The following is a 27592-nucleotide window of genomic DNA, read 5'->3' on the forward strand; positions in this document are numbered from 1 at the left end:
GTATTTTGTTTGCACGGTCGTTTATTCAAATTTGATGATCTCACACTCCATAGACTAGGTATAAACAATCCAATAAAATATTAAATGTTTTCATTCCGTACGGGTTCCGTTCTTGTGTACTTTAATTCAAGTTTATTATTTTATTCATACAAATACGATCCATTTGACTTCTTAAGGCTTCAAACAACTGTAACACCATAGTTGTTGTCAACTTCGGAACTCTAGTGACCCTTTTCATCCCAGGAATACAGCTCTACAAAGTAACAGTGTTTTATTGTTTTCTATAAAGTGAAATAGAATTAATTTTCTTGAAATAAAGTTTTTAAACTGGAAAATAGTCTATATGGCCACTTCAGGTAGAAATATTTTATATAGTCGTTTTAGTAAATTCACTAGTCAGTCGGTTCCAGTTTTCATAGGAGAAATTTCGCTATGGTCTTTCGCGAAGGTCGAATCCGTGATCCGTGTCAGCAAATAAACCACATTTAGCACTAAGCGAACCAACACGACAGTGAATACAATATTGAAAGCAGTATTGGTCTAGATCGTGAGTCGTCACTTGGACATGATCTCATATATATTATTATAATAATAAGCAGAATCGTCTATTTAAAGACATTCGTTGTAAACACTTGATATGAAGTAGGTAAAGGACCGCAAGAAAAATCCGGCTTTTATTTAAATTATATTTTATGTCTTCGTATAAATTTATACGTCTACTTAAACTTAATTACTTTAGTACGATGTAATGACACTTCATTAATCAAGGAGAGTTTTCCAAGAAAAAAAACGTAATTTAATTTTTTCTTTGAAAGCTCTTTATTTTTTTATCTAGTTATATCGATTCTTATTACATCTGTAGCCAAAAAGATTATGACTACAGCGGCAATCTTAATAAATAAAATTGAATGTCCTATATAGCTTCCACGATTAAAACTAATCTAACGACTATTCGTCTATTAAATCAATCAAGTTATAAAGTACGGCTTCATGTACTTTGACAAAGTGTCGTTCTACTATGTGTTTGACGGTATCTGGTGTAGTTTATACCTTCCAGTATAGACTTCTTCTGTATGAAACTCTTAAATCCATCCCTGCTCAATTGATGATTTGTTGTTACAACAATTACAACTGAACGTCAAAACTGTGACTTGTTAATCATAGCTGTTCCAACTGACTCGAAACATGAGTGATTTACGAGGTTTACTATTATCCAAAGATATTTAATATTGTCTGAGTAGGCTCAGTGGTCGTTTGGTAGCTAATCACTATCACGGAGTTTCTCTTCTTCGCGTATTTCAAAAGGTACTTTCCAGGGTTTTACAGTGTGGACCCCGAGTGCTATAATCTTACACTCCATACTTAGTTTACTTTCAATTACATTGTTTCAGTATCGCATTCAAATGACTTTTTTCTGTTTCACATTTAATTTAAATTGACCGAGTAATTTCGACTACAGGCAGACATATTTTCCCATTTATGATATTGACAATACGATCATGATAATATAGACATTTGTATGCTTATTTAAACGACATTTTCTGCTCATTCTTATTTGTTTTGTCGATTCTGTCTTCTATAATAAACTTTCACTATTTTGATGTCATCTTTAATTTGAAAAAGGTGTATCCTTATGCAAATTAACGATGACTACAATCATAAAATGCAAATAAATGTCCTATTAGTTTATGACTTTAGAGTAATTTTGTTATTTATTCGTACAAATTTTTATCTCGAGTTCTTTATGTATCTTTAATTGCGTTTCATATGATAAATATCAAACAAAGAAATCTGATGATTAGAAGATAACTTGAATGCAAAGAAAATTAGATGAAAACATGTTCAGATATAAGTCTATTAACTAGTATTAGTCTACTACTATATATTTTTTAAATGTAAACTCTTATAACAAAGGTCATTTGTAGTCATTTATTTCCATTTCCTCCAGATTTATTTCTCAGTAAATCATTTATAGAAAAAAAGCCAATATAAACTTATTTACTGAGTTTTTTGATTGTTCTTCTCTACAAATAAAAACTTTGCGAACATAGCGTTCGAATCATAAATAATATAAGGGAAGCGACGATATAAAAGAGTTTGTAAACAAGTCTATTTAATAAGTAATTGATTTCTTTTTTATTCTTTGACAACACAGAAATTTATTATAATAAAGATATAAAAAGTAAAGCATAAAAATAATTTCTATAACTTAAACATGAAATGAACTGTAATTCATTTACTTCGTTAGCTTTGACCTTATTGTACAAAATTATTAAGTAGAGTTGCGTAATACTTTAACGTTATTTTCGACCTAAACTGTAGTTATAATCTATGTAAGTAGGTAAGTATAAAGGCGTACGTAGCTTCCCACCCTCAACTTGCCCTTGCACCCCCTCAAGGCCAAAATTACATTTAGGCGGTCGTACTTCAGTACGACCGCCTAAATGTAATTTTCTGATTTATTTTTCACACATTCCAGTACATTTTCTACGTGTATTTTGTGTTTTTATTTGGACTCTGGTCTTGGTTTATTGTCAGGTCTTATTAGGTCGTATTTTCATGGTGTCTCGTAAATATTTTCACTAAGTATCTTTGTAACTTTTTTGTATATGAGAATGTATGATTGATTGATGAGGTCGGTAGGCTGTATAATGTTTGTAAAAGTGATAAAATACTTTAGCTTGACAGCCATATAAAAATAACAAAAAATTTTTTTTACAAAAAATCTGTATATTCTTCAATAGCGAAAATAGTTGTGGCATATAGGAAAATTTGACAGGAATTAGCATTGATGATTAACTTCCACATCCGTAAAGGTGTCGAAATGGATAAAGCCTCTAAAAATATTTATGCAATATCCTCTTCGCGGATAATATTAGTTTTATGTTAATAAACATAGTAATGTATTTTGAGATGATAATTTAAAACAAACTTCTTGGTATTTTTTCAATAAATGATTAGAAATTGAATAGTCAATTCAATGAAATATCTCTATTCAATTTGAATCGTCGATGAATACCTTGATTGTTAACTTAGTCGTTCTTAGACGTTTACCATGACCTCTGGCGCTTAGTGCTTAGATCACGCACTATCTGCTACGGAGGTGGTCAGTGGTCAGCACATTTAGCCTTATTTGGTTTATAGATAGGACATATCACAAAACTTTATCCTGGCCTCCATCGAGATAGATTCTCAAGAATTGTATAAAATCGTAAATCAACGTAGAACGACAGTATTATATCTAGAACAGTTCAACAAACATCTAAAGACGTCAGTGACTAAGTCAAGACGACTTAGTTATAATATTTAGATGTTTGTTGCATAATCAGAGCTAAACTGATTAACAACACAAATAGAGGTTTTTGCCATTATTATGTTTATATATAAATACATATATAAATAATTATAAAACATTATTTTTAAAATGACCAATTAAGTACTATGAGAAAGTTAAAAATATATTCTGTGGGGTACTTTATAGATTAATAATTCATATCTATTAAACCCTCCTCTCGTTTATCTGTTAATTTGTTCCTTTGATGATCAATGTACTTTATTTTTTATCTGATTATAAACTACTGTGAATAAGGATTTTCTATTACATATACATATTATGTTCTCAGAAATAAAACACAATTTAGTTTTATACTGTACCATATTATAATACTAAATTATATAAATTGTAGTGTAGTACATACATGCGACAGCATGTTAAAATAATTTCATCATAAGTGAACACGCCATCACAGTATCTAGCTATTGTTTTGCAAAATCGCATAAAAGTAATTTCTGTAGTTATTGATCAATGTCTCATCGCTAATTACACTTGCGTAATGCTTCTTTGTTTCTTGGTTATTTTCTATTGAATGTAGCGTGACACACGTCACATTTGTCGCTAGTGAATTGTGGTTTACTAGTAACGTTCAATCGTAGTTATTGGTTGTTAGAACATTAAATGCCCTTGATGCGATAACAGACCTAGTTACCTAAAGATTTTTTTTAATAATGATGATGAAATAGTAACTCCGCCTGCGCTATTGGTATACACTGGCGGTGCACCAGTGAGGGATGATAAATAAAGATGAAGCAGGCCAGTTAGCCCATCATGATAAATTCACCAATGAATTAATCACAATGGTTTCCAGGGAGTACCGCGAGAAGGTCGACCTGATAGGGTATATTGCTAGTAATAAGGCTAGTAAAATCTCTATTACTAACAACCCCTCCCCCCCCCCCCCACTCCGCAGTAACTAATGATTATGTTGAATGAGTTTTTTGAACTACCTAAAATAACGTCGTTGAATTAACTCATTTCTATTATCATCATCATCATATCAGACTTTATCTGTCCACTGTTGAACATAAGCCTCCCCCTTGGGTGAAGTTTTACAGTAGTTGCCACGCTTGGCAGGTGGATTGGCATACGCAGTTAGGCCATAGAGATGTATCAAGAAGGACACTGCTGCCCATCCCTCGCCTCTTACGACATCCACTAGAAAGGAAGAGGTGGTCGTATTTCTATTATAATTCTGTTGAATAACTAAATCACATGTTATTTCTAGAAGTACTTGTACCAGATATTGCTTTTAAAATCATGTATTGAATTCTAGTACTTGTACGATGAGGTAAACTGTTTGTCCGCCAAAATTAATAGCTCGGCTCGGCGACTTCCTGTGTCTTATCTTTATCGGAGACGTGCTCTCTGCTTTGAAATTGCTTATTTAGGCCAGCGGGCATTGTTGTCAGTGGACCGTTACCGAACTACAGAACAGGTGTGACCTGCAGAGGCTGTACGTGAGTGGATTATAATCAATGATCAGATTTCCGCCACACGCACCCTACATGAGGTCAGAAGTTGAAGAGTTGATAAAAATCTTGTGTAAATTTTATTGTCTATTCCTATTAGATTTATAGTTGACGTAGGAGTATTATTTTTGTCACCACAGTAAATCAATAATACGCTATACCACCTTGATCCATGGTTTCGATTTCTCATTCGCGATTCCTCTCGTGCGTATCAATTGAACCAAACACGTCGGTAAATCAATCGTCGATCGACATCTTGTCTTACATTATACGATTTTTATTACGAAATTGATACACCGCAAACTAAACGGATGACTGGACGGATCCGGAGGTACTCGTTACAACACCCACGAGCGGAGACGCGTATGACAAATTGCTTTATACATCACACCGGCAGGGGCAACTAATAACACAATTTAGGGAAACTGTACCTATTAGGCCATCCTGGTTTCGATAAAATCCAATTTGATTAAGTTAGATTAATGGTCGCAAGCTAAGCTAAGCTATAGGTAACTTAGAAATCACACATTTGTTCACATCATGTGTGGTACACTGGTTTACATAATTTATTTTTCATTATTTTAAATTACCTCGATGCGCTGTGCTTGCGTCAATTATGACTTGTCCAGTTTTTGCACTATTATGAAGCGTCTACTATATAATAACGTAGTTGTCTCTTCCATAAATGTCTTATATTTTACATAATCTATACTATAGTCAGGTTTGGGTATTCTGAGTTGTGCCACCAAACATTCGTTGCGAGGTTCCTTATATCATGTTTTATGTTCTAGCTAGAGAACCAGGCGATTGGTGAGCTCGTGTGGCACTTAATAAAATATAAATAGATAAATGAAAAACCTTTCATTTTATAGTCAAAACTTAAAGATGTAAAGAAATTTCTTCAGGGTCGTACACACGCGCGGTGTGTCCCTGGTATTGCAGGCGTTCATAGGCTACGGTAACCGCTTATCTGTACAGGTGGGCTGTATGCTGGTTTACCACCTCAGTAGTATAAAAATAAAGATGAATCCTGATCCCTGACTCACCAACAATGTGCCAAAATTACTGAGTACTTATTTTTTTTATTTATTTATTTATTTATTTATTAGTACAAATATGTGTACATGGCGGCTTTAATGCTAAAAGCATTTTCTCCCAGTCAACCATAGGAAAGTGTCAAAATACCCGAATGCGGTACTACTAATTATTGATATACATACATACTAAAATTAATTTTAAGCTAACAGTTTAAATGTCTCCCATTTGGGTAGTCAGAACAATATTTTATATTTCGTTTTAATATTTCTTATCGTAATTTTTTAAATTATTTTTCATATTTTTTAATAAATTAATACTAAATTAATTATATAATATTATTTAGGAACATAAAATTTCTAATCCGTGTAACACAACTGACGACAGTTCTGATCTTTTGGAGTTACGCCAAATATGGTTATGTATTATATATAATCTAGTTATATACAATACAACAGTTATTGTAGAGTTCGAGCACAGAGACATTATAGTTATTTATAGCCGTTGATGTTGGCGCCCATTTGTCTAGTCCAACCCACTTTTAGAAGGTTTCCCTTTGACCCCTACCTATCTACCAACTTGGCTATGATTATACCTACCAAATGAGTACTAAACTCGTAATAAATGTTATGTCCGAAAGTTTTCACGGAATATTGTTTATGAAATCTATTATTTCTTTTAAGTACATATTCATTGTTTATTCATTAACTTCCTAACTCGATTGAACGCCTGCATTTCGTAATTTTCTTTGCTTTCTAATCTCAACTCCGAGGTGTTATAAACTACCGATAATAACAAGCAGAATGGGTTTGTTATCTAGCGGGATTTATAGCGGCTGTCCTATTAAGCGCCTCGGCTTGATTATCTTGGGATCATGTAGGAAATTGAGTAATTATGGGTTCCGTAACTGAACAATTTGGAGCACGCTGATAAGCTGCCGCAAACCACTTGTTTACAAATGAAAATTATCACAATTTGCCATCTGCTTGGACTTATGGAGTAACTTGTAAGATAATAGATTTAAAGTTTTATCGAAAGCATAAAGACATAAATTTTTCATGGTAATTGATCTATAATGTTGTTTACTTTTAATAGTACATACAAGTAATAAATTTATATTACTTAAATTTTATATTCAAAGTTCTGAGAGTTAATGACACAGGCCCTTGCTGTAAGGGACGCAGAGGCGTCGACTCCATATTCCATGCGCGCGCGCCTCACGCACAAGTTCACCTTAGCATCAATTAACAACCATTTATAGATATGACAAACCGCCCCCGCAAATATTGGTATATATAACATAGCAATCAGTTGATTTTATTTCTTCTTATATTTTCGTGGACGATTTATTTTCACTTTTTAGTTTTTTTTTTTTCATATTATTTTCACAGTAATAATGAAAACGTGATAAAAGATTATTCATCTGTGATAGTTATCTCATATTTAGTTCCTTCTTGTTTACATTCATGCTTACAGTGTGGGCAGAGAGAAATGACTGTAACAAAAAATATAAGGGTCTTATGGTGGTATAATGTCAATTTTACTTGAAAGTAATTTTTTATAATCATTACCCATTGTTTCGTCGGTTATATCCAGAACTATATTTATGTAAATACAATACACCTACTACTGAATACTGATATAATAATGATTCTACTTTGGTATACCAGCATTACCACATCATTAATGGACACATTCGTGCCGAGAAATTATTAAGTGAGTCATTTGATGTCATAAACATGTTTTTCGATTAAGTTTTTGCCCTCTTACTATTGTTCGAAACTTTATTCTAGGTACTTGATTTATAATCAAAAACCTATGTATCATTATGTTTTGCGCACACGCATACAAACGACGGAGGAACCTACGTATCTAATCTGTTAATGTTGTTTTAATAGATTCTCATCTAATCGGATTTCTGTGTAATAGTTTAGCTAGTGCGAGGGCGGGCAAGTAATATTCAGGTGTAAATTGCTTTATAGACAACACTTACGTCAATGCGCTCGCGTCGCACACAAGTTCAAGGCGACATACTGTTTGGGAACCCCAGCCGGCTGCCGGTTGTCACTGGAACAACCCGTCGAACATTACAATAGACAAACTACGCAGAAACATATTTTATGTTAAAATGATTTTATCTTTTAGCCTAATGTTTCTATTATTCTATCTATATTATCCCCTGTTAAATATGTTGTAACAGAAATACGTATTAACACTTCATACAGAAAATACTATACCAATTGTATTGCGCTCGACTTACATAACTTAAAACCATTATGTAGTTATATGGTTATATATTAAATTACCATAAAACGCAATACTACTTATAGATTTTTCTGTTGAAATAATTATTGTTTATGGTATAATTGATAATCCTTGCAGTCACGATGTTTGGAATATTTTATAGTTGCCTATACCTATACAATTTATAATGCTCTTATAAATTACACGATGTTTTAATTGTTTGCACAGTTGTCACAAAAGGCTCCGCGAGCACGCACCAGTTCCAAGTAGAAATACCATCATTTAACCGACAAAGAACGCCCCGAGCTCTATCGCTTTACAATAAGGCCCAAATATGATGGAAGAAGAAACGTGCTCAACGACTTGTTATGTCGTCTATACATATTTCATACCAAAATCGTATACCACTTCTGAATCATAGTGTTTACTTTCCACAGCAAATATGGCTTCACCGCGTTTTATCTTACTACAGTCCATTGTAGATAACATCGGCATCGTCTTTACAACTTGTAAACTGATGTCATCAATTCGTGATATTAATATAACAATATTATTCATTTAAAATTATTTGTTAACTTCTTTGAAATTAAGTTCAAAAACGGATATATTTAGAGTAAAAGTTTTATAGGTACTTATTAAAATATAAAAGTGTAATAAAAACTAATCATTCACCAAAATAATTACTAAATCAATTTAATGTTTTTCGTCGTCTGATTTCTCTTTAAATCTTTACTATCTATCTGCCCTGGCTTCGCATAGATATAATAAATAGAAAGAAAATTTAGTATTTTATTTGGATTTCATTATTGTAATTATTGTAAGAATCTGTTCTTGTTGTTTCTTGTTTAAATAATATATAGCAGAGTTTATATAATCGGTTGAGTAGTTTTTGAGTTTATTCATCACAAACAAACGTAAAATCAAATTATACCTCTTTATAATATTTATACAAACCAGATTAAAGTCAATAAATTGTTTAAAATTGTTTATCACATTTTTCCGGACAATTCAAAATTTAAGACGAAATTGTTGTTTATATACTATTGAGTTGTGTTTGTGCTATTTTAATGAAACTTTAACTTAACTTAAATTTATTTAGAGTTATTAGCTTTAAGAGTTCTGAGCTTTCTTATTTGATCCATTTATCATTGCTTGAGATAACAAATTAGCAGTAAATCTGCAGGCGTGAGAATCATAGACTATCTAGATAGTTTATACTATCTATGCACTGTGTTTCGTGACTGGTCCCGCTCACTAACTGTTTCGCACCAGTTACTTGGTCTACTCCTACTTCTGTAAATGCCATACGACTTCCAAGGATTTTGATTCCACGACGATGGGTTTTAATATATTTATATAAATCAGAAATTGCTGGTGACCGAACATGTTTACTGATCGGATATGATGTAGCCTATAACCTTTACTACCCCATATAGTACGCGTCTACCAATTTTTATAATGATTGGTTAAGCCGTTAAGAGGCTAAAAGGTAACAAACAATTTAATGTTGGTCTTTTTCAATCTATATTAGCTGGATCTAAACCAGAAATTTTTGAACATCTGTCCAGGGAAAGTAGATAAAGCTTTATTTGAGAAATCAATTCAGGGTACAATAGGGCTGATATACCTGAAGAAGGTAAAACTTTCACATGTATAATACAATATTAGTAAAGATAAAATGTCGAATTGGCAGTACTTATACATGGATTATTAGGATTAACTGGATGATTACTTTTTAATTGCATTAAAAGTCAATGTAAATTTATAGGTATGTAGGTTCATTTTAGTTTACCTCGTTTAAAGAAACATGTTTACTTAACAGTTAGATATTTCTCTTGGTTCATTAGCAATTTCCCAATTATGAAAAACCTAATGTTTGCTTTCCGATGTATTTATATTTAATCGTTCATTCCACGATCGAATCGATCGTTTGTTTCCAAGAATCAGATTCGTCTATAATCTTTGTTTTTCAAAGATTCCTATTTGCTAACTTCTTTTCGTTTATTTTTTTTCATCTAATAACAGCAAATAGGTTTTTATTTCGCCATTAATATCAATTATGCTACTAAAAACAGCATGACAACTAAAATCAGTATATTTTTATAGAAAATTGGAAAGCTTTCTTTATTTATTGATATTCTGTTGTTGTTTCTTCTTTCGGATTAATTACGAGTATCATCGTTTAGCGCATATAACAGCACACAATTAGCATGCCAGGTGTAGTGCCATTGTGGCTTATTATGGCCCATTATCATAGTGGGGGCGGACGTGATCGGATTGTCGATCGAGTTTCATTCCGTACAGAACCCTAAGGGGCAGCGTGTCAATCATTGCTTTGTTCAGTATAATTAAATCGAGCACGAATCATTATGATCATGTGAAACATCATATTAACTGTCGCAAATGATCTGATAACATAATGCAATATTATAAGAACATCCATTAATAAACGATATCTTTGTAAAGTATAGCTAATTTTAGTAGCATTTTAAAATTCATCATATTAATTTTTTTTTTGTCAATAGTAATAGGAAATGAAAAATTTAACTTCACTTTATTTATTTTGTCAATTTCATAAGCTTTTAAACTTTATCAGAATAAGTAAATTTTATGTATTTTTTAATTTGGCAACATTCGCAATATTTACATTCCACTTTCCACTCTTCAGTTCACAAGTACCTTCTTTGTTTCAAGCACTCCGTAAAAGGCCGGACAGTTTATTGTCATTTGCCAGGGAACACAAATTATCGTAAGGCGGTTTTTCTGTTTATGCACCGTCTTAATATTGTATGGACAGAACAGCATTGTCTCCATATTTTCTGATGACTCATGATTATACGAAATGTATAGTATTTAAGCAATTGCCTTTAATGTATAGTTGCATTCCGTTAATAAATATTTAAGTTATGATAATGTTTCTGTATAAATAAATACTTGAAATATGAAAATGATACAACACTTGTTGATATGACTGACCTCATTTTCTGTAGTTGATGATATGTCAGACTTGCGGTAGTAATGAAGATGCCAACTCGGTCAAACGGAGGAGCATTTTCGTGTTGCATTTAAAATAAAGTGCCTAGAACACTTCCTTGTAACTTCACCTTACCTTTATCATCTGATAATAACGTACATGTTTTCATCCAAATGTTCAACAATAATAATAATAATCCTCAATGACAGTAAAGTAAAATATCTTTATAGAGTACTAAAGAAATTACCAATATTTAAATGAAGTTACCAGTGTTTACAATACAATTTTTCGTTGTCTTATCTTAATGGTTGGAAAATCTTCCAACTAAGCTAAATTCGCTTGTACGATTAACTAAACTATGTAATTGCCATTGAGAATTGCATCTGTTCTGCAACGGGCAGCTGTTGCATCATTCGATAGGCATCCATACCATGAGAGTCGACATGATATTGCCCCTAATTGGCGAGTTAGTCTCTATTACCCGTGAAAGTGCTATACTAGCTTAATTGGCACATTCGTGTCATGTAGAAGTAACGTGATTTCTCGCTTCTAAAATGCGTGCAAAATATGAACGAAACCGTCTTCTACCTGCGTAATTATCATCAACTTGAACTTGACCACAAAAACCAAAGTCATAGAATAAAGACGATTCGGCTACGGTTTGTTGTCAAGTACCACTCGTGTCACGTTAATAGAATGAGTAAATAATCGAGGTACACTTGCTGTAGCAGTTACATCATTTCTGCAAATATGTAAGCTTGTTTTAATTAAATATGAATGTAAAATTTATTCAAAATTTTCCTTAAATCCTTATATATTATTCTGGTATTTCATATAGCCATAGATTTAACTTCCGTGATTATACATTGTCTCGCACGTGTTTTGATGTGAAATGAGCACGAATGTTGGCGTGGGTTACCTACCACGTATGTCCCTTCTACTGTATGACACCTGCTGCGATACAACTATAAAATATACGTAGCAATGTTTACGATGTTTTTACAACGCTATCGGAAAGGTTATCTCTAAGTGTTTACAAGTTTTTTTTTATAAAGTCTTTATTTTGATGTCCAACCAAATTACCCGCTTCCAAATGAGGGATGTTAAAATTTATAGCTGCTATTTGTACTCAATTCGTAAACCTGGTGTCAAAGTATGAATTCAATAACTATGACAAATGTCTGCTTAACATAACAATGGAAACTCGTCATTTGGATGACAGACTTGAGAAAAAAATACCATCTTGTTATGTTAATGTGACAATAAAATAAAATGTAGCTGAAAAAAAAATACATTTTCTATTTAAACCTATTTATTTCCGCAATTATTACTTACGACTTTTCTTATTGTTAAAACATTAGAAGAGTTAACAGAACAAATAGCAATTGTGTAATTTAATAAAAAAAATATAGTCCAGTAGTAAATATTTATCCAGTTATGATCTGTAGCAAGTCTCAACCTATTAACGTTTTACCTACATAATTCATTAGTCATTGCAGTGCACCAATAGTGCCACAATTTGAATCACGCTGATTTGTATAATTGATATAATTATTTCAAAAACACTATACAGGCTTTATCAATTATGTCTCATGTGAACATAGCATATGTTAAAGGTATTATTATAAAAATAACATAAACCAATTGTTGTGGATAAATATTTAACTATACCTACATTAGAAGCTAATGTCAGACATAATATAATAATTTTGTATTATGTATGTATTTATATAATAATTCGTAACATCATAATAGGATTGGGGTTAGAGATGAGTCTTACGTCTTATACCGGTTGTATCTGAGTTATGATTCGCTTGCCCACGCGCATCCGCAAGGCCGGCTTGCTACGCAGTTGTCGCAGATGATTAATCGAGCACCGGACGATCAGTACTGGACACACGAGGGCTTCATACAGCCGGCTCTGCACGTATCAGTTGTATTGCCTCATATTATATATCGATCAGTAGTCTTCTGTGAGTGTCATCGTAAAATGCTATAGAATTTAAGGGCTCAGAATACTTTCCAGTTTAATTTTATTAACCGTGTCTTTGACGGTTTTTATTTTGGAACACAATACCATAATCATAATCAAACTTACTTATCTCAGTTCTAATAAATCATAATAAATTATTATAACCAATGCATGGAATAAATTGTGCATCCCTAATTTAGCTAATAAAAACATGATGTAGTTGATGATAATAATAACTGTTGGTGGAATATTTCGTGCTACTCCATCCGATGACAGGTAGTGAATAATACTAATGTATTTGATAAACTAGTGAATATTTCGAACTCTGCCTTAACAAAATTGCAAAAAAATTTCATCTGAAATTACTCTCGCCGTTTTGTTGTACATAAATATTTGCAGTTTTTTATGTTCAGCAAAATCATTTTCATCTGGTAATTGGGACATTTTTTATTACTGTTTTTTGTCGGCATGTTTTGTTTTTGCTTTATGTGCCTTTATTTTGTTGTCATAGACGGCAGTACGGACACGTTAAGGAAACTCAGCGACGACTCATCGCGAAAACATTTGTCAGGTGAGTTCCGGTTTTTTACTTAAATTACAACAACAAATTGGATGAATTAAATTCTTGATCGCATGACAACACTATCTGTGCGCGCATGATATGTGATGCCTCTTGTGTTTATGGATTTCATACACGCACTGTCAAAATTTCATTGCATTTCTATCTGTATAAATTACCTATCTTTTAATAATCACTTGCTTAAAATCCGTCACCTTTTCATTCACACTGCATGGAGCAGACCTTATCGAAGCCGACGAAGACGACGTTACCAGCAGTCTACCAGGCAGAGTATTTACACATCGGAAAGCGTCCAGTAAGTGTATCATAATCATAATTCCTCTAGCATCGATTGTGGTTAAAGTGGTAATGGATATCACTGTTATTAATTAGCACATTGCGTAATGGTGGTGGGAGTACCTACTGGAAATGATAACATTCCAGTTTTAATTTATAAAAAAAAACAACAAATAAGATACTTGATATATTAAAAGTAATCGCATTAGAAAATGGAAATTAATTTATGCATGATTAATTAGAGATAATAGGTAACGAAATCAATGAAACATTCAAAATGTAGTGATATTACAATTAATCATAACCGCACGTAAAAGTAACTGAAAATAATTCATAGACAGCTGCTACTAATTTAAAAAACCATTCTAGTTTGTAATAGCCAGTTACTAAGTCGTTGTAAACGCCTTTTAACATTAATAAAGATGTTATCCGCGTATAAAATGCCTCAATTCGCGTCCAGTACGACTAAGTGGCTATTCAACCATGTCGAGAAGCTCGCCCACGTAGATCCATCAAATCAAAGCATGTAATTAGACCCATTGTCTTTATAACAATATCTTAATAATTATTTATGTTTATAATATTGAAGACTTAGGTCGTTATAATTAAAAAAAAACTGGTTGACTTAATTTACTTAAAAATAATCTCAAATAAGTACGAGTAATAAATGACATCACGGTTTATATTATCCGTGCATAGACCGTGACATAAATTAACATAATAACGATCATGGATAAATAAATGTGAGTGTAACTTGGTTAATGAACAAAAAATCCATCCAATCTCCTATTATTTTTGTCAAATACGCAACATTTGTGCAATACCGTGAGAAGTAGGTAATTCAGGCAAAGGTGTCGGCTATAGTTGTGTTGTGTGTTTGTAGTGGCTAATGTGTTTCTGTGTCGCTTATGTCATCACAGCTAGCAGCACCTACAGCATCACCTCAATGGATGCACTTTGGGAGAAGCACCCGCGCCGTCTCAGCGAGGCAGGCCTTAGAAGGTCTTCAGGTAAGGGCACCTCTTATGATGCTGCTCTGCAATGAGACAAATCTACGATAATAATCATATTAGAAATTATCTTCTAAATAACAATTGTATTATTGTCGGTTTGTTCTGCATTAAACATTTTTGTTTCACTATAAAATTATAATGTATAGTAAATCATTCATCCGAAATCCACACCACCGATCACATGCTCTTTAAATATTTGCCTATGTAGCGGTTATTCTACTTGCTTTGTGTTTGCGATGCACTGGCTGCAGGCATGGTTTTATTTGCAACAGATTTACAAATTTAAATATTATGCTAAAAGAAATGTATTTGAGGTCAAATGCAGTTTGTTATATTATATCTGCATCTATGCAGTAGGCAGTTTGTAGTGCTAAGAATGAAGCGAAAGTTTGTAATTCCGATGTAACGATAATGGTATGCAAACTTGTTTGCAAATTGTTCCTCGATGGCCGTTGCACTTGCATGCAACGGTATTCTTGACGTACGCATATCATAAGCGTGCTAAGAATATGGAATGCTATGAACATGCATATTCAAGTAATCAATATATTTGCTTTCATAAAGTAAATCCCATTCAATGAATAATACTGTTATCTAATGAAAAGTGCACAAGTAGGTACAGTCTTAAATTGACGATATTAGTAGATATTGTCGTTTCTTGGTAAACCATATATATTATTAAACTAGAAATACCAAAGTTTCATTTTGATGTTCCAGATCACAGTGTCATATTGACTGAGGATACTGACAGCTTTATTATTGGTGAACGAGTATGGGTAGGCGGCACTAAGCCTGGTCAGATCGCTTACATCGGCGAAACACAATTTGCTCCTGGAGATTGGGCAGGGATCGTGCTCGATGATCCTATTGGTAAGAATAAATTCTTATCAATTTCGGACTAAAAATTAAATATAAAATTTGATTTTGCATTACATGACCTGTGTTTTCAGGAAAAAACGATGGCTCAGTTGCGGGAGTTCGTTACTTCCAATGTGCAGAGAAGCGTGGAGTATTCTCCCGACTGACGCGTCTCACTAGAGTACCTCTAGTGACACATGCACCACATGATGCCTCACCGGCCTCTGACGCGAGCAGCGTATTCGAACGCCCGCCGTCTGGCATCGGTAGACCCAGGCGCACTCTGTCTCCAAATGGAAGCGTGCGTAGCGTTGTCAGCAGCAAAATGAGTAAGGAGTTTTCAATTAATAACAAAATTATTTAAATTAAAAAAAATGCGTTATTTGTATTTATATACTAACATTAATTAAATTGTAACAAATAATTTAATATCTTTTGTAGATGCGTCAATTTCGACAACGACCAATGGAGAACTCCGAATGGGTGACCGCGTCATAGTATCCAGTAGTCGCGGAAGTAAAGCTGGTACACTGCGTTATGTCGGCGTCACTGAATTCGCTCCTGGAGTTTGGGCAGGAGTTGAACTCGATGATCCGCTCGGAAAGAACGATGGTTCTGTTGATGGAAAGAGGTTAATAAAATCATCTATATAATTAATTTTATTATGAGTTTATAGCTCCAAGAAATCAATAAACAACCTTGCGGCATTTACAGATACTTCGAGTGCGCGCCTCGCTTCGGATTGTTTGCGCCTATAGCAAAAGTATCACGGTCACCGTCAAACCGCAAGCCTGGTGCGTGTGCCATACATAACAACGGACGTGCAACACCACTGAGGCGCTCCAACTCTCGCGAATCCCTGACGTCGCTGGGCACATCGATTGCGTCGTCCCGTGTGGGGGTGAGGCTCGGGGTGACGTCGCTGGGCACTCAGGTAGGCTAGCCTCGCGCGCGTTCGGCCGAGCCCCGATCACCTCGTTCGCCCCTGCCCCCCGTCCGAGCGAGACCGCACCGCAGCGCGCCGAGTCTCCTAGACAAAACATTACTCGTAAAACACGTCGAGTATGACCGCTGCGCCATCATCGCTCTGCCCCAGCCGCGCGTTTACTATGATATCGTATTCCGCTCAAACGCGAAGTCAAAAGAGTTGAACCCGCGACGATGGGCTAGCGAGACACTTCCCAAGTCGTGGCGATGCTCAGAGAGCGTGCTCAGCTTTGAGAGCAGCAGGGGTGAGCGGTCGCGGCGCAGCGAGTCGAGCGGCAGCAGCGCGAGCGGGTCGGTGTCGCGGGGTGCGCGGGGCGCGGGCGGCGAGGTGGTCCGGTGGGCGGGCAGGCCGGCCGCCGTGACGAGGGCCAGCCACGGGGTTGCCGCAGCTACTGACATATTCGTGGAGATGCCGCCGCCGCGTACTCACTTCTCGGGCTTTGGAAAAAGTTACCATTTCTCTTGCGTGTCGCCCTTTCAGTTCACATACCCTTACGTTGTGTATATATGAACGGCCCTCCTACTCTGAAACGATCGACTATTTTACGGTTAGGTGCACGATGGAAATTGATTAATATACCTCGTCCTTGTGTCTCTAATTGGTCTCGTGTTACTTTCACCGTTGCTGATAAGAAATTGCCGTTAAATATTTAAAGTAAAATAGCCGAACGCAAATTACAAAGCAATTGTCCGTCGGTACATACGAGTACATCACGATCTGTATACATTGCCGTGAAATGGAGGCCACAATCAGGGCACGATCTAAGCGTGACACACAAGAGGATGGTTGTCATGTAGAAGGTAGCTTATCGTTTGCATGAGCATCAGTTTGAGTTTTGTTTTGGTCTGTAGCTGGCACCCCTTTGGTTTGGCCCTTGTGTTTTTATTTAACTTATTATATGTTTTATTGCGTTTGCGATTCACTGATGTGTGTCGTTTTATTATGAGGCTAATTAATTTTTTATTCGCAAAGTGAATCGTAAACAAATTTATATGTATCAGTATTTCATTTAGTTGGCTTCTAGGATCGCTTATTCATTTAGTCCTATATAATTTTAAAGAGACTGCAATAGTCATATCTTATGATATTTAGTAGTAATTTGATTTCAGACTGTGATATTATTTTTAAGATAATGCCATTAGGTCTATAATGTATATATTTATGTGTATTTATTTATATGTAATTAACAAATCTTAAGTGAACAGTGGCCACTAATAAGTGTTGTATATGCTGCTACTTCACGCACGGTGTTGTGGTCCATATAACATATAATCAAACTCCATAAGAACTTCAGAACTAAATACATATATATCTATTTTTTACCCACTAGATGGCAAACAAATTTAAAGCTCCCATGTCCCTATTGCAATAATATCAAGTTAGCACAATATTTTTATATAAATATTGTATTTTACCTTTGCACAATGTTTTTTTTAACTTACATATTTGTATTTGTCTTATATGTCTCAGACGCTTTCAATTTTAATGAAAATATTGATGTATTATATTATGGTACTGTAAATTAATAATTAATTCTCCAAATATAAATATTTTGTAAAATCACAAAGAATCTCCTCGTAAATTGCTTACAATTATATGTCCATTATACAATGTATATATTACACAAATATATTGTGTATAAATATCCACATCTACATAATTGCCTATCTATTAAATCAGTGGATTATTAGATTTACATTCCATGTTTAAATATCCGTTCTTCGTATGAAATATTTTCTCTGCGCCCTCAGACGAATCCTATTATTTCAATTACATCATAAATATGTATTAGGTATATTATAGAGCTTCTTAATTTGGATTTTTTTCTCACTTGTAGTTATTATGAACTTACAGTACATATAGTATAGCACTTTCTTTCTCAATGCTACATTAGAAGTTTTGATATTCAACTATATAGTGTTGTGTTTATTGTCTTTTCCAACATTGTGTTTCTTTTCATACAAGAATCGTTTGTTGGAATTTACATTAACTATTAACTGGACTGTGTTGAAACGAGAGCTAACAACATTATTTATACTTGATTCTGTTTTAAATAGTATATGTATTTATAAACGTGATAAGAGTTGTTATCTAAAATATTTATTTACACATTAGTGTAATTTTATTACAATAATCACATTAATATCATACACCTCATACATTATTTCATAACCAGATTTTCTACTATTATTTGATCGAAGCCTATTTTAATCTAAGTCGACCTTTTACGAAGTTTTTCGACAAGATAAAAGGAAAATCTCGTTATAAATAGTTGATAGCTCTCGAAAAGCACATCGCAGCACTAGTCCGCTATATAGTTGGAGTGGAGTGCGTTAACGCGTGTTGTTTTCCCTCATGTTTGTTGCGCATACGCACTGTCACTAACGGCACGGCGGCAGCGAGTCGGTGGTCCGCGCGCCTCCTCCACACCGGTGTCGGCGAAGAACGCCCTCCAGGTACAGTACCCCACTATCGCCGCGCGGTAGGATAGTGTTGACACCGCACACACGTGTGCCAAACGTCAAAACGCAAAGGTCGCAGTACATTTTGGGCCAACATGTTGGACCTACTTAGCTCCAACTCTTGTCACCAACATTACATTTTAGGCCAACATGTTGGATTTACTCGAAACCAATGCTGGTTGGTCAAATAACAAATGTTGGCATTTCATACATATCCAAAGTTCTTTTGTGCAATTCTTCATTAGCGTTCACACATTGGCTTTTTGTCCACTTAGCAGTCACGCGTCAGCGCGGATAAGTTTATTGCGCGTGAATGTTTACGAATTACACTGGCGATAAGAAATAATAAGTATCGTATACGTAAATAAACAAACGTTCAATCACGATGAGCCGTCCACTATCTTCTCTTGTTATTATTTTTAGACGTTCTTTGATGTTACTAAAAATAATGGCACAAAGAAGATAATTTATGTACAGCAGTTTTTATCTAAATGTTAGTAATGTACGTTATGTTAAAAAAAAAGAAATATCATTTTATTAAATGGCCAATGTTAACGTGTGAATAGCGTCTTTGCTTTTGGTCCAACAAGTTAGCCCAATGTACTGGGGCCTTTAAACACAGTGCCAATAATAATCGGGCCAATACTATATGTGAGTATAGTGTTCGTCCAATTTATCAAGTTTTGAAGTTTGGCACATGTTTGACGAATGTATTCACCAACCTCTGTGCCGGCGATATCGGGACATCCATTTTTCGACTGCGTCGACTACCCAAGTCGATTTTCTCTTACTAATGACAGCGAACAACGAATATAGTTATTTTCGTTTTTCTTTTGTTTTGTAATGAATAGTGTTACTTACAAACTAAAATGCTAACAGAAATTTATTTAAGATGTTTCACCAGACAACAGTTTTTATGTTGCAATTTACATGAAAATTTTGGAATAGAAGTTACTTAGCAGCTATTTCAAAATTTTTTTGTTACAATAGTGACTGTATCCTACTAGAAGACAATATTTGTCAATTATAACGCACTATAAGTACAAATAGCCTGCTATTTTTATAATCATGTTCCCACAATGTACCATGCGCTCAAGAGATCGAATTAGATTTACTGTTGCACACAAAATGCTGTTAAATATTAGCTTCTATCAAAGGTAAAACTGTGATATTATTTGGTTTTTATATTCCATTTTATTTATTTATTTATTTTCGAAAATTAATCGTACCCAGTACCCAGATTATTTATTATTTGGTGCAATTAATAAATTGTTATTTATTAATGATCAAATCATTAAGTACCTATTTACTTTTAATCATTGACCAGTGCCTGTAAGTTATGATGATATTCATAAATGTAAGAACTCATTTGAACAAGAGCATTCCCTTTTGCTTTTATATAATTTTACACTTTTAATATTAATATATTATAATGTTTCTTATAACTAACTAGTTGATAATATTTACTCTTAGAATAACTTTAGGATACGATAGTTGCTAATTTATATTTAAAGAAAATGAATATGTGAATGTTAATTAATAAATAAACGGAAACGTTTATGAGTTTTTAATAAATTATACTGTATTTGTGGTGTATTATTATCCGATCCTGCATTACCCTCTACTGGTAATAATAAAGTATTACTATTAACTGATTTTAAGTTGTTTTATTAAACTAATATCGCTGTATTTGCTGTATAAAAGTCGTAACAAACGGCCTGGATAATTATATAGATATAAATATTTTATTTTATAAACATCAATTTATATCAGCTATTATTTATAAAATAATGTGTGCTGATAAGTCCATGCAAATTTTTTAACTAAATACAAAAAGAGAAAAATGCCAATTCGATTATATTTATTAAATCAAACATTATCTGTGCTGTTTGTTACAAAACACGATAGCATGCTCTTCCGTAATTATTGGTATGTACATAATATGAAACTAGCGAGAAGCTATGAAGTGTCAGGGGTCGTGAATAATAAACGAAATAATGTACTCTCTCAGCTCGTGCTCTTTTCACTATATTTGTAAATATAATGCCAACTCGCCTAGTTTCATGTTAATGCACAGCCAAAGTGATCTTCGACTAGAATGTGGGTGTGTAATTGTGGAGTGCAATAAGTATGCGTATTCTGGGAGTGGTTTGCACATGGGCTTTAGGTTTGTAAATAATTTTCCGCTTCTGTACATGTTGAGGGTGAAATGAGATTGGCATATATATGTATATAATAGACATGAGTAACAAATATACATTGTAACATAAAGCGATTGATAGATTTGGCAAGAATTGTGAAGTTTTTATTTTTATGACTTTAGTATAAATTTCATATATAATAAAACTGTATATATTATATACTAGCGTACTGACTCAGCTTCGCACGAGTAGACAGAATTTTCGAAAATAATTACATATAAAAAACTTCAGCCAATTCCACTGATCGATTATTTTATAGCCATTCAAATTGGTCAAGCCATTTCTAAGATTAACATACACAAAAATACAGGTTTATAAAACCCCCTTATAATAGTTTCTTTTATATATCTTCCATGTACAGATAGCGACCAGTTACGATTTTATTATTTATATGTATTGATTGATATATGTATTTGCATGGCCGTGTTTCGGTTTGAAGGGTGAGATATGGTGTGAATTTACTGGGTACAGAGGAATAACATCTGAGTCCTCAGGAATGGCAACGCATGGGGAGTATCATGGGCGAAAGTATACTATGTTATGTCCATGATACTGCTCATGTCTATAGGCGACGGTTACCATTTTCCATCAGGTGGGCCGTCAGCTTGTTTGCCATTCTAAGTTGTATAAAATATATATATATATATATATATATATATATATATATATATATATATATATATAATTATTTAATATTTTCTAAAATTTATATAAAGAAAATATTACTTGAATAATATATAGATTGGTTGCTAACCCGCCTGCCAAACGTGGCAATTACTGCTAAACCTCACCTTATGGTCGAGGTTTATGTACAATATTGGACAGTTAACGGCCGATATGAGGAATATATAGATTAGAACTGAAAGAAAACTTACATATTTCTAGCTAGTGATTCTTTGGATATTAAAAATCGGTTATATTTCTTAAAGAAAAATATTCAATTTCATGAATATTATCGCTGGGTTTCAGTGCTATATCATTTCTCATTTTGTATTATCGTTTTCTATATAACTACTATATAAAAAAATTTAGATATTTTACTGTTTTATGATTACCTACTTACTAAATTAACAAGTTCGTGTCCATAAGTACTGTCCTTATCGCTTATACTTACTACCTACTTTATAAGTGGATATTTATAAATTAATTACCCACGTAAATTGAGTAAAACACGGTAAATGCCCATTTTACTCGACTCAGTTTACAGTTTTGTCTGATTTAACAACATAAGTACACTGTAATATCTCAGTCTTCTTCTTGTTTAAAAATAGAATAATGGAACCCGTTCGTACGATTTATAATTTGCTTCGAAAAAAACATCGTTGTTTTTTGATGGAAATTCTAAGACTGCAAAAGGCCTACAAAGAAGGTACAAACCTTAATTCCTCAAATACAAGAAATGCCATGAGTAGCGACCAATCGTATACAAATAATGTTATCCATATCTATAAGCAATGAATTGTTTTATCCAGTAAGTGGACTGTTAACTTGAAGTTCCTAGATGCATGTAAAAGTCCTACGCTACCAACTGCAATGATCGTTGAATACTAGACAGGGGCAAAGTGCATTGTGCTTTCTCCCGCCATAGTTAAGTTCAAAGGCAATACAGCGCCAAGGCGATCGATCGAGTCTAGTGCTTGACTACCTAGTCATAGCTATAAATATTTAAACGGTACATGCCGACTTCCCAGACATAATCCTAGTAATACCTATAAGAGTATTAACTTTATTTAATTATTTATCGAATGAACAGATTTCTGTATTTCTTATTTAATATAATAATACCATTACATCTTTTACGTAATGCGTACTTTTTAGCTATTATCCTATTGATCTAATCCCTTCGTATATTTACATACTATTTCGACAATTATGATTATGATGTTTCAATTAATTAATAAGATTGCCTAATAAAATTAGAGACAGATATTTACTTACAAAGTTGTTTTTTTAAAGCGCCTCAAATGGTACTATAAGTAATTATTATTGCTTACTTTAACTAATTATGCTACCATTTTTTTCTAAATTTAATTTTTTAAAATAGTAAATATATAAACTGTACCTACTTTAAGTATTTAATTGAAATGTAAAAAATAATAATACGTAACGACATGCCCCAAATGAAGTAATGTTTGTCGTCTTATCATTGTCATGTATATTATTGAATATAACCTTGAGAATAAGTAATATTCCTCATAATATTTGAGAGTTTTATAACATAACTCTCAATTTGTATAAACTTCCCAGGTATATTCCCTTTCCTTAATCTATGAAATTTCCCTGAGCGTAATTGGACTCCAGCGTACCAAGGCTAAGCTTAAGGGCTAAGCCTGTCGAATTAATTTGATTTATTTATGATATTTTCCTTTACCATAGAGTTAGAAATTTTAATTGGCATCACGATCAACGAATTTTTAAATCTCAATTAAAAGCTTACTTATACTTAAATAAAATATATCGCAAAAATAAGCAAAGGTATATGGAGAATTACTCTATTTCCATTGACCAACATAACATTCCGTTGATGCGATGTCCATTCTAGACACATTGTGTTCTGGTGTGGCATTTTTATAATAATAAATCCCAAACTGAGTTTCTTATTATCTTGTGAGACTTTTAGTTTTGCGAGATAACCAAAAATTATAGCCTTTCTACCTAATTTGGCTAAGTCTGGTCTTTATGTTAACAGTCTGGCTAAACTAAAGCTCACTAACCGTTTTTTATAGTTTATGATAATGTGACTTAATTTTCAATCAGTATATGTACATAATAATTATTTTTGAACAATTTCAGAGAAGGGCATTCTCAATTATCATAAAATGTTGCTCTCACGAAAAAAAAAAACAAAGCTATTTTTGTTTTTTTTTTTTTAATAATAATAGGCTTGATAAGCAAAGTCATAAAAAATTATAAAATAAACAAACTCCCTTTTACAATAGTCTACATGTCTACTCAATATATAGGTAATAAATAGGTACTTACAATTTGCAAATCACCATAAAACTTACCTTATACTTATCGATATTTAATAATGTATTAAAAAATAATTTATCATTGCAAAAAACATTGTGTACCTACTTTTATCGAATCTATTACTGTTACCTACATAATTCTATTACATATTTACAATCTCAAATAAGCACTTACCTAGACATATTGTACCTACTTTCGCAATATCAGGTACATATGTATGAAAAAGCAATATTCACAATATAAAAATACATAAAATGTAATAAGTACATAATAATAACTAAACACCTACGTACTTATATGTCTTGTCGCGTTAAAATTATCCTATTTGGCTATAGGTACTCTGTACAGCTATTATAATGATGGTGAAAATAGCACAATAAATATTTAATTTTATTATAACTATAATGCTGATCATGTTGAATCATAGACTTAGTATAACGTACTATATACTTCATAATCTAAGTAGTGAACAAACTTGATTTTGGCCTCGATATGTATAAATAGTAGTAGGTATCTATATATTCAACGTAAAATAATTTATTAATATAGTAAGGTCAATATGAGAGTAGTGAGGCGTAGGTTCTTAATAATGGTATTTTGCGTAGGCATAGGTACTGTCCCTTAAACCCAAGGAATACTTTATAAATATTTATGAAGATTCGAGTCGGGCTTCGTATTTGAGTAAAGGTGAACTTAGATAAAGAACAACGAACAAAACTGTTAGCGAATTCAATTAAGCGATGACACAATGCTGTTACCATCTTTACATTAAACAAAAACTAGGGGTATTTAGTGCATGAACTAGGCTGGTTTAGAAGCATCTCAATTCGCTTAATGTAGAAATATATAGTGTTAACTAGATACTATTATGCAAATTAACACAATGCTTAAATATTAATTTGATAGAATTGTTTGAAAATATTAATTTACACACAAAAGTGCAGTCACTGTTGGGGGCATGCGGGGTGAAATTTTAATCATTAGATCTTTTTAAGGAAATCTACTAGTAAAACTCTAAACAACTAAACACTATATTTTTAGACAAGATCAAATAACGACACAGACTTTAAATTGTCAGCTTGATGCGCCGTGAGCTATTCCTTAGGGCAAGTTTAATTGAAAAACAAAAAAACAACTTTAATTGCTCGAACACACTCTTAAGGATGCTAATAATTTTGGTTTCATCCTATATAAATTTAGATATGTGGCATATTAAAATATATCAATAACACCATCTGATTTCACAATATAGTAAGCCGCCCAAGTGAAGGCAAAGTCGGGAGAGCAATGCATGACTGGTAACCTTATGTGTTGTTAAGATGACTAAATATATGTGTAAATTGTATTACGCCTTTTAAGTCAGACATTACATCATCTAGATACTTATCTAACCCTTCAGGCAGAAACAACAATGCGAAGTTTACTGATTTACTCCAAAACTTGGTAAAACCACTACTTACCAGTAATAATAATTTTTAAATAACTTCGAACTGGAAGACATTCTAAAATTACTTCTTTTTATGCGTATGTATTTTGCGATATTTTCGCCAGCTCTGAACTGTTTTAAGATAGGCATCCACAGTTCCGCACCGTACGCATCGCATAGATTTTAGTATTTTTTGCATAAAAACTCGTACAACTGCGTGCACTGATTCGCATCACACGAAACGTATGCATCGGCCTATCGGTAATGTCGACGCGGTTGCTTTCAAACATTTAAAGATTGACGCCTCTGCTCGCCAAGGAAAAATGGCGTCGACATTTCTATTACTGCGGATATAGTAGGCATACCGCTTACAAAACGGATCCGTTCGAAGTGTATGGTGCGAAACTCGACACCTACCTTTATCAGGTAATTCTTTATGCAATCAATAGCGTACTTCCAATGGGGAACTACGCTGTTGATTGCATAAATTATATCTGTATATTGCAGTTGTTGTGTTTCCTCATAATGGAAATCGAAAAAATGTCTGTGACTATTGCTTTTAAAGTCTTAGTTGTGTGCATCCTAAGCTCCACCTGTACATAGTACCGAAATGTCCATTATAAAGCAGATCATGTACTTGTTTGTCATTTATAACACAAAGAAAATGAAATTATTTGACTTGAAATATATTTATATCCTATAAATCATTATTGGAAGCTCATTTATAAGCAGGAAGCACACTATTTCAACCTCATAAATAGAGATTAGGACCCACAATCCTTCCCTTACAGACATAGGTAAGTGAATTTATATTTTTTATTATACTATAAAATATATTTTATTTCAACATATGGAAGAATTAACATAAGTAGTAACTTTTGTAATTTTTATAAATTACAGAATAAGATGACGACGTCCTTGACCTAAAAGTATGAACAGAAGAAGACTACAAGAAAGAAGACCACGCGATTTGGATATCAAATAAGAGTAATATGAACGCATAGATAAATATTTTGGTACATTGTGGAACATGATTGTAATACGATTAATATAATAAAGGAAACTATAACTTATCGGTTGACCGCGAAATGGCCAATGAATACCAAGATCATATATTACTTCGAACTAGTATATGATTTTGTATTTATTTAATAAATTAGCATTGGTCGATTTTTTTTTTTTAATAACCAGACATGACTTATTATGTCTGGTTATTTATAAATAAATTTCGTCACTTAATGATTCGTATTTCCAGATCATTAACGTTGGCATACAAATACGGTTTTGAAACTAGAGAGTTTAATATCACGATTAGTAGTAATAACAAATTTATAAGTGATATTTGTCAAATATTAATTTGTCCTTTCACTAAAAACAGGAACTCCTGCGAGAGAAACAACAGCACCTTGAGAGGTTGATGCGTGAAAGAGAGTTGGAGCGTTCTGAAGTTGCAAAGGTATCGTTGCAAGCAGAGAGGGCGGAGAACGCTTTGGCGCAATTGAAGAAAGAAGCTACTCAGGTTAATCATTAATTTTATTGTTTATTAAAAAATAATCTCCATAAATAAAAATCAGTTGTCGAATATACGCATCACTCCAGAACGGCTGTGTGTATTTGACAATTTTTTTGTGTTTGTAATTGTTATAACAAGGTTTGTACAAAAGAAAACGTTTGAAAATTAATAATTAAATAAAAAATAAGGTAATATGAAGTAAAAAATATGTCAATGTTTCATTACTTAGAATCAAGGTTTAAAAACATTATTGGATAGACATCTTATGGGT

General features: G+C 33.2%; 1 protein-coding gene across 16 annotated transcripts in view; it reads left to right on the forward strand.

Moving 5' to 3' along the window:
• LOC113517361 (restin homolog) overlaps window positions 1-27592 on the forward strand; it is a 64770-nt gene that overhangs the window by 27186 nt on the left and 9992 nt on the right. For 3 of the 16 annotated variants that reach the window (XM_052901468.1, XM_052901469.1, XM_052901474.1), the window contains 9 exons: window positions 13543-13602; window positions 13832-13906; window positions 14808-14897; window positions 15618-15770; window positions 15851-16087; window positions 16200-16389; window positions 16473-16692; window positions 19146-19202; window positions 27187-27327. In XM_052901468.1, coding sequence (XP_052757428.1) covers window positions 13543-13602; window positions 13832-13906; window positions 14808-14897; window positions 15618-15770; window positions 15851-16087; window positions 16200-16389; window positions 16473-16692; window positions 19146-19202; window positions 27187-27327 — 1223 coding nt within the window. The other 13 variants (XM_052901470.1, XM_052901477.1, XM_052901472.1 and 10 more) reach the window with 10 other exon arrangements.

Source organism: Galleria mellonella, unplaced genomic scaffold, assembly GCF_026898425.1.
Source record: "Galleria mellonella isolate WM207_F2 unplaced genomic scaffold, CSIRO_AGI_GalMel_v1 utg78, whole genome shotgun sequence".
In the NCBI taxonomy this organism is placed as follows: Eukaryota; Metazoa; Arthropoda; class Insecta; order Lepidoptera; family Pyralidae; genus Galleria; species Galleria mellonella.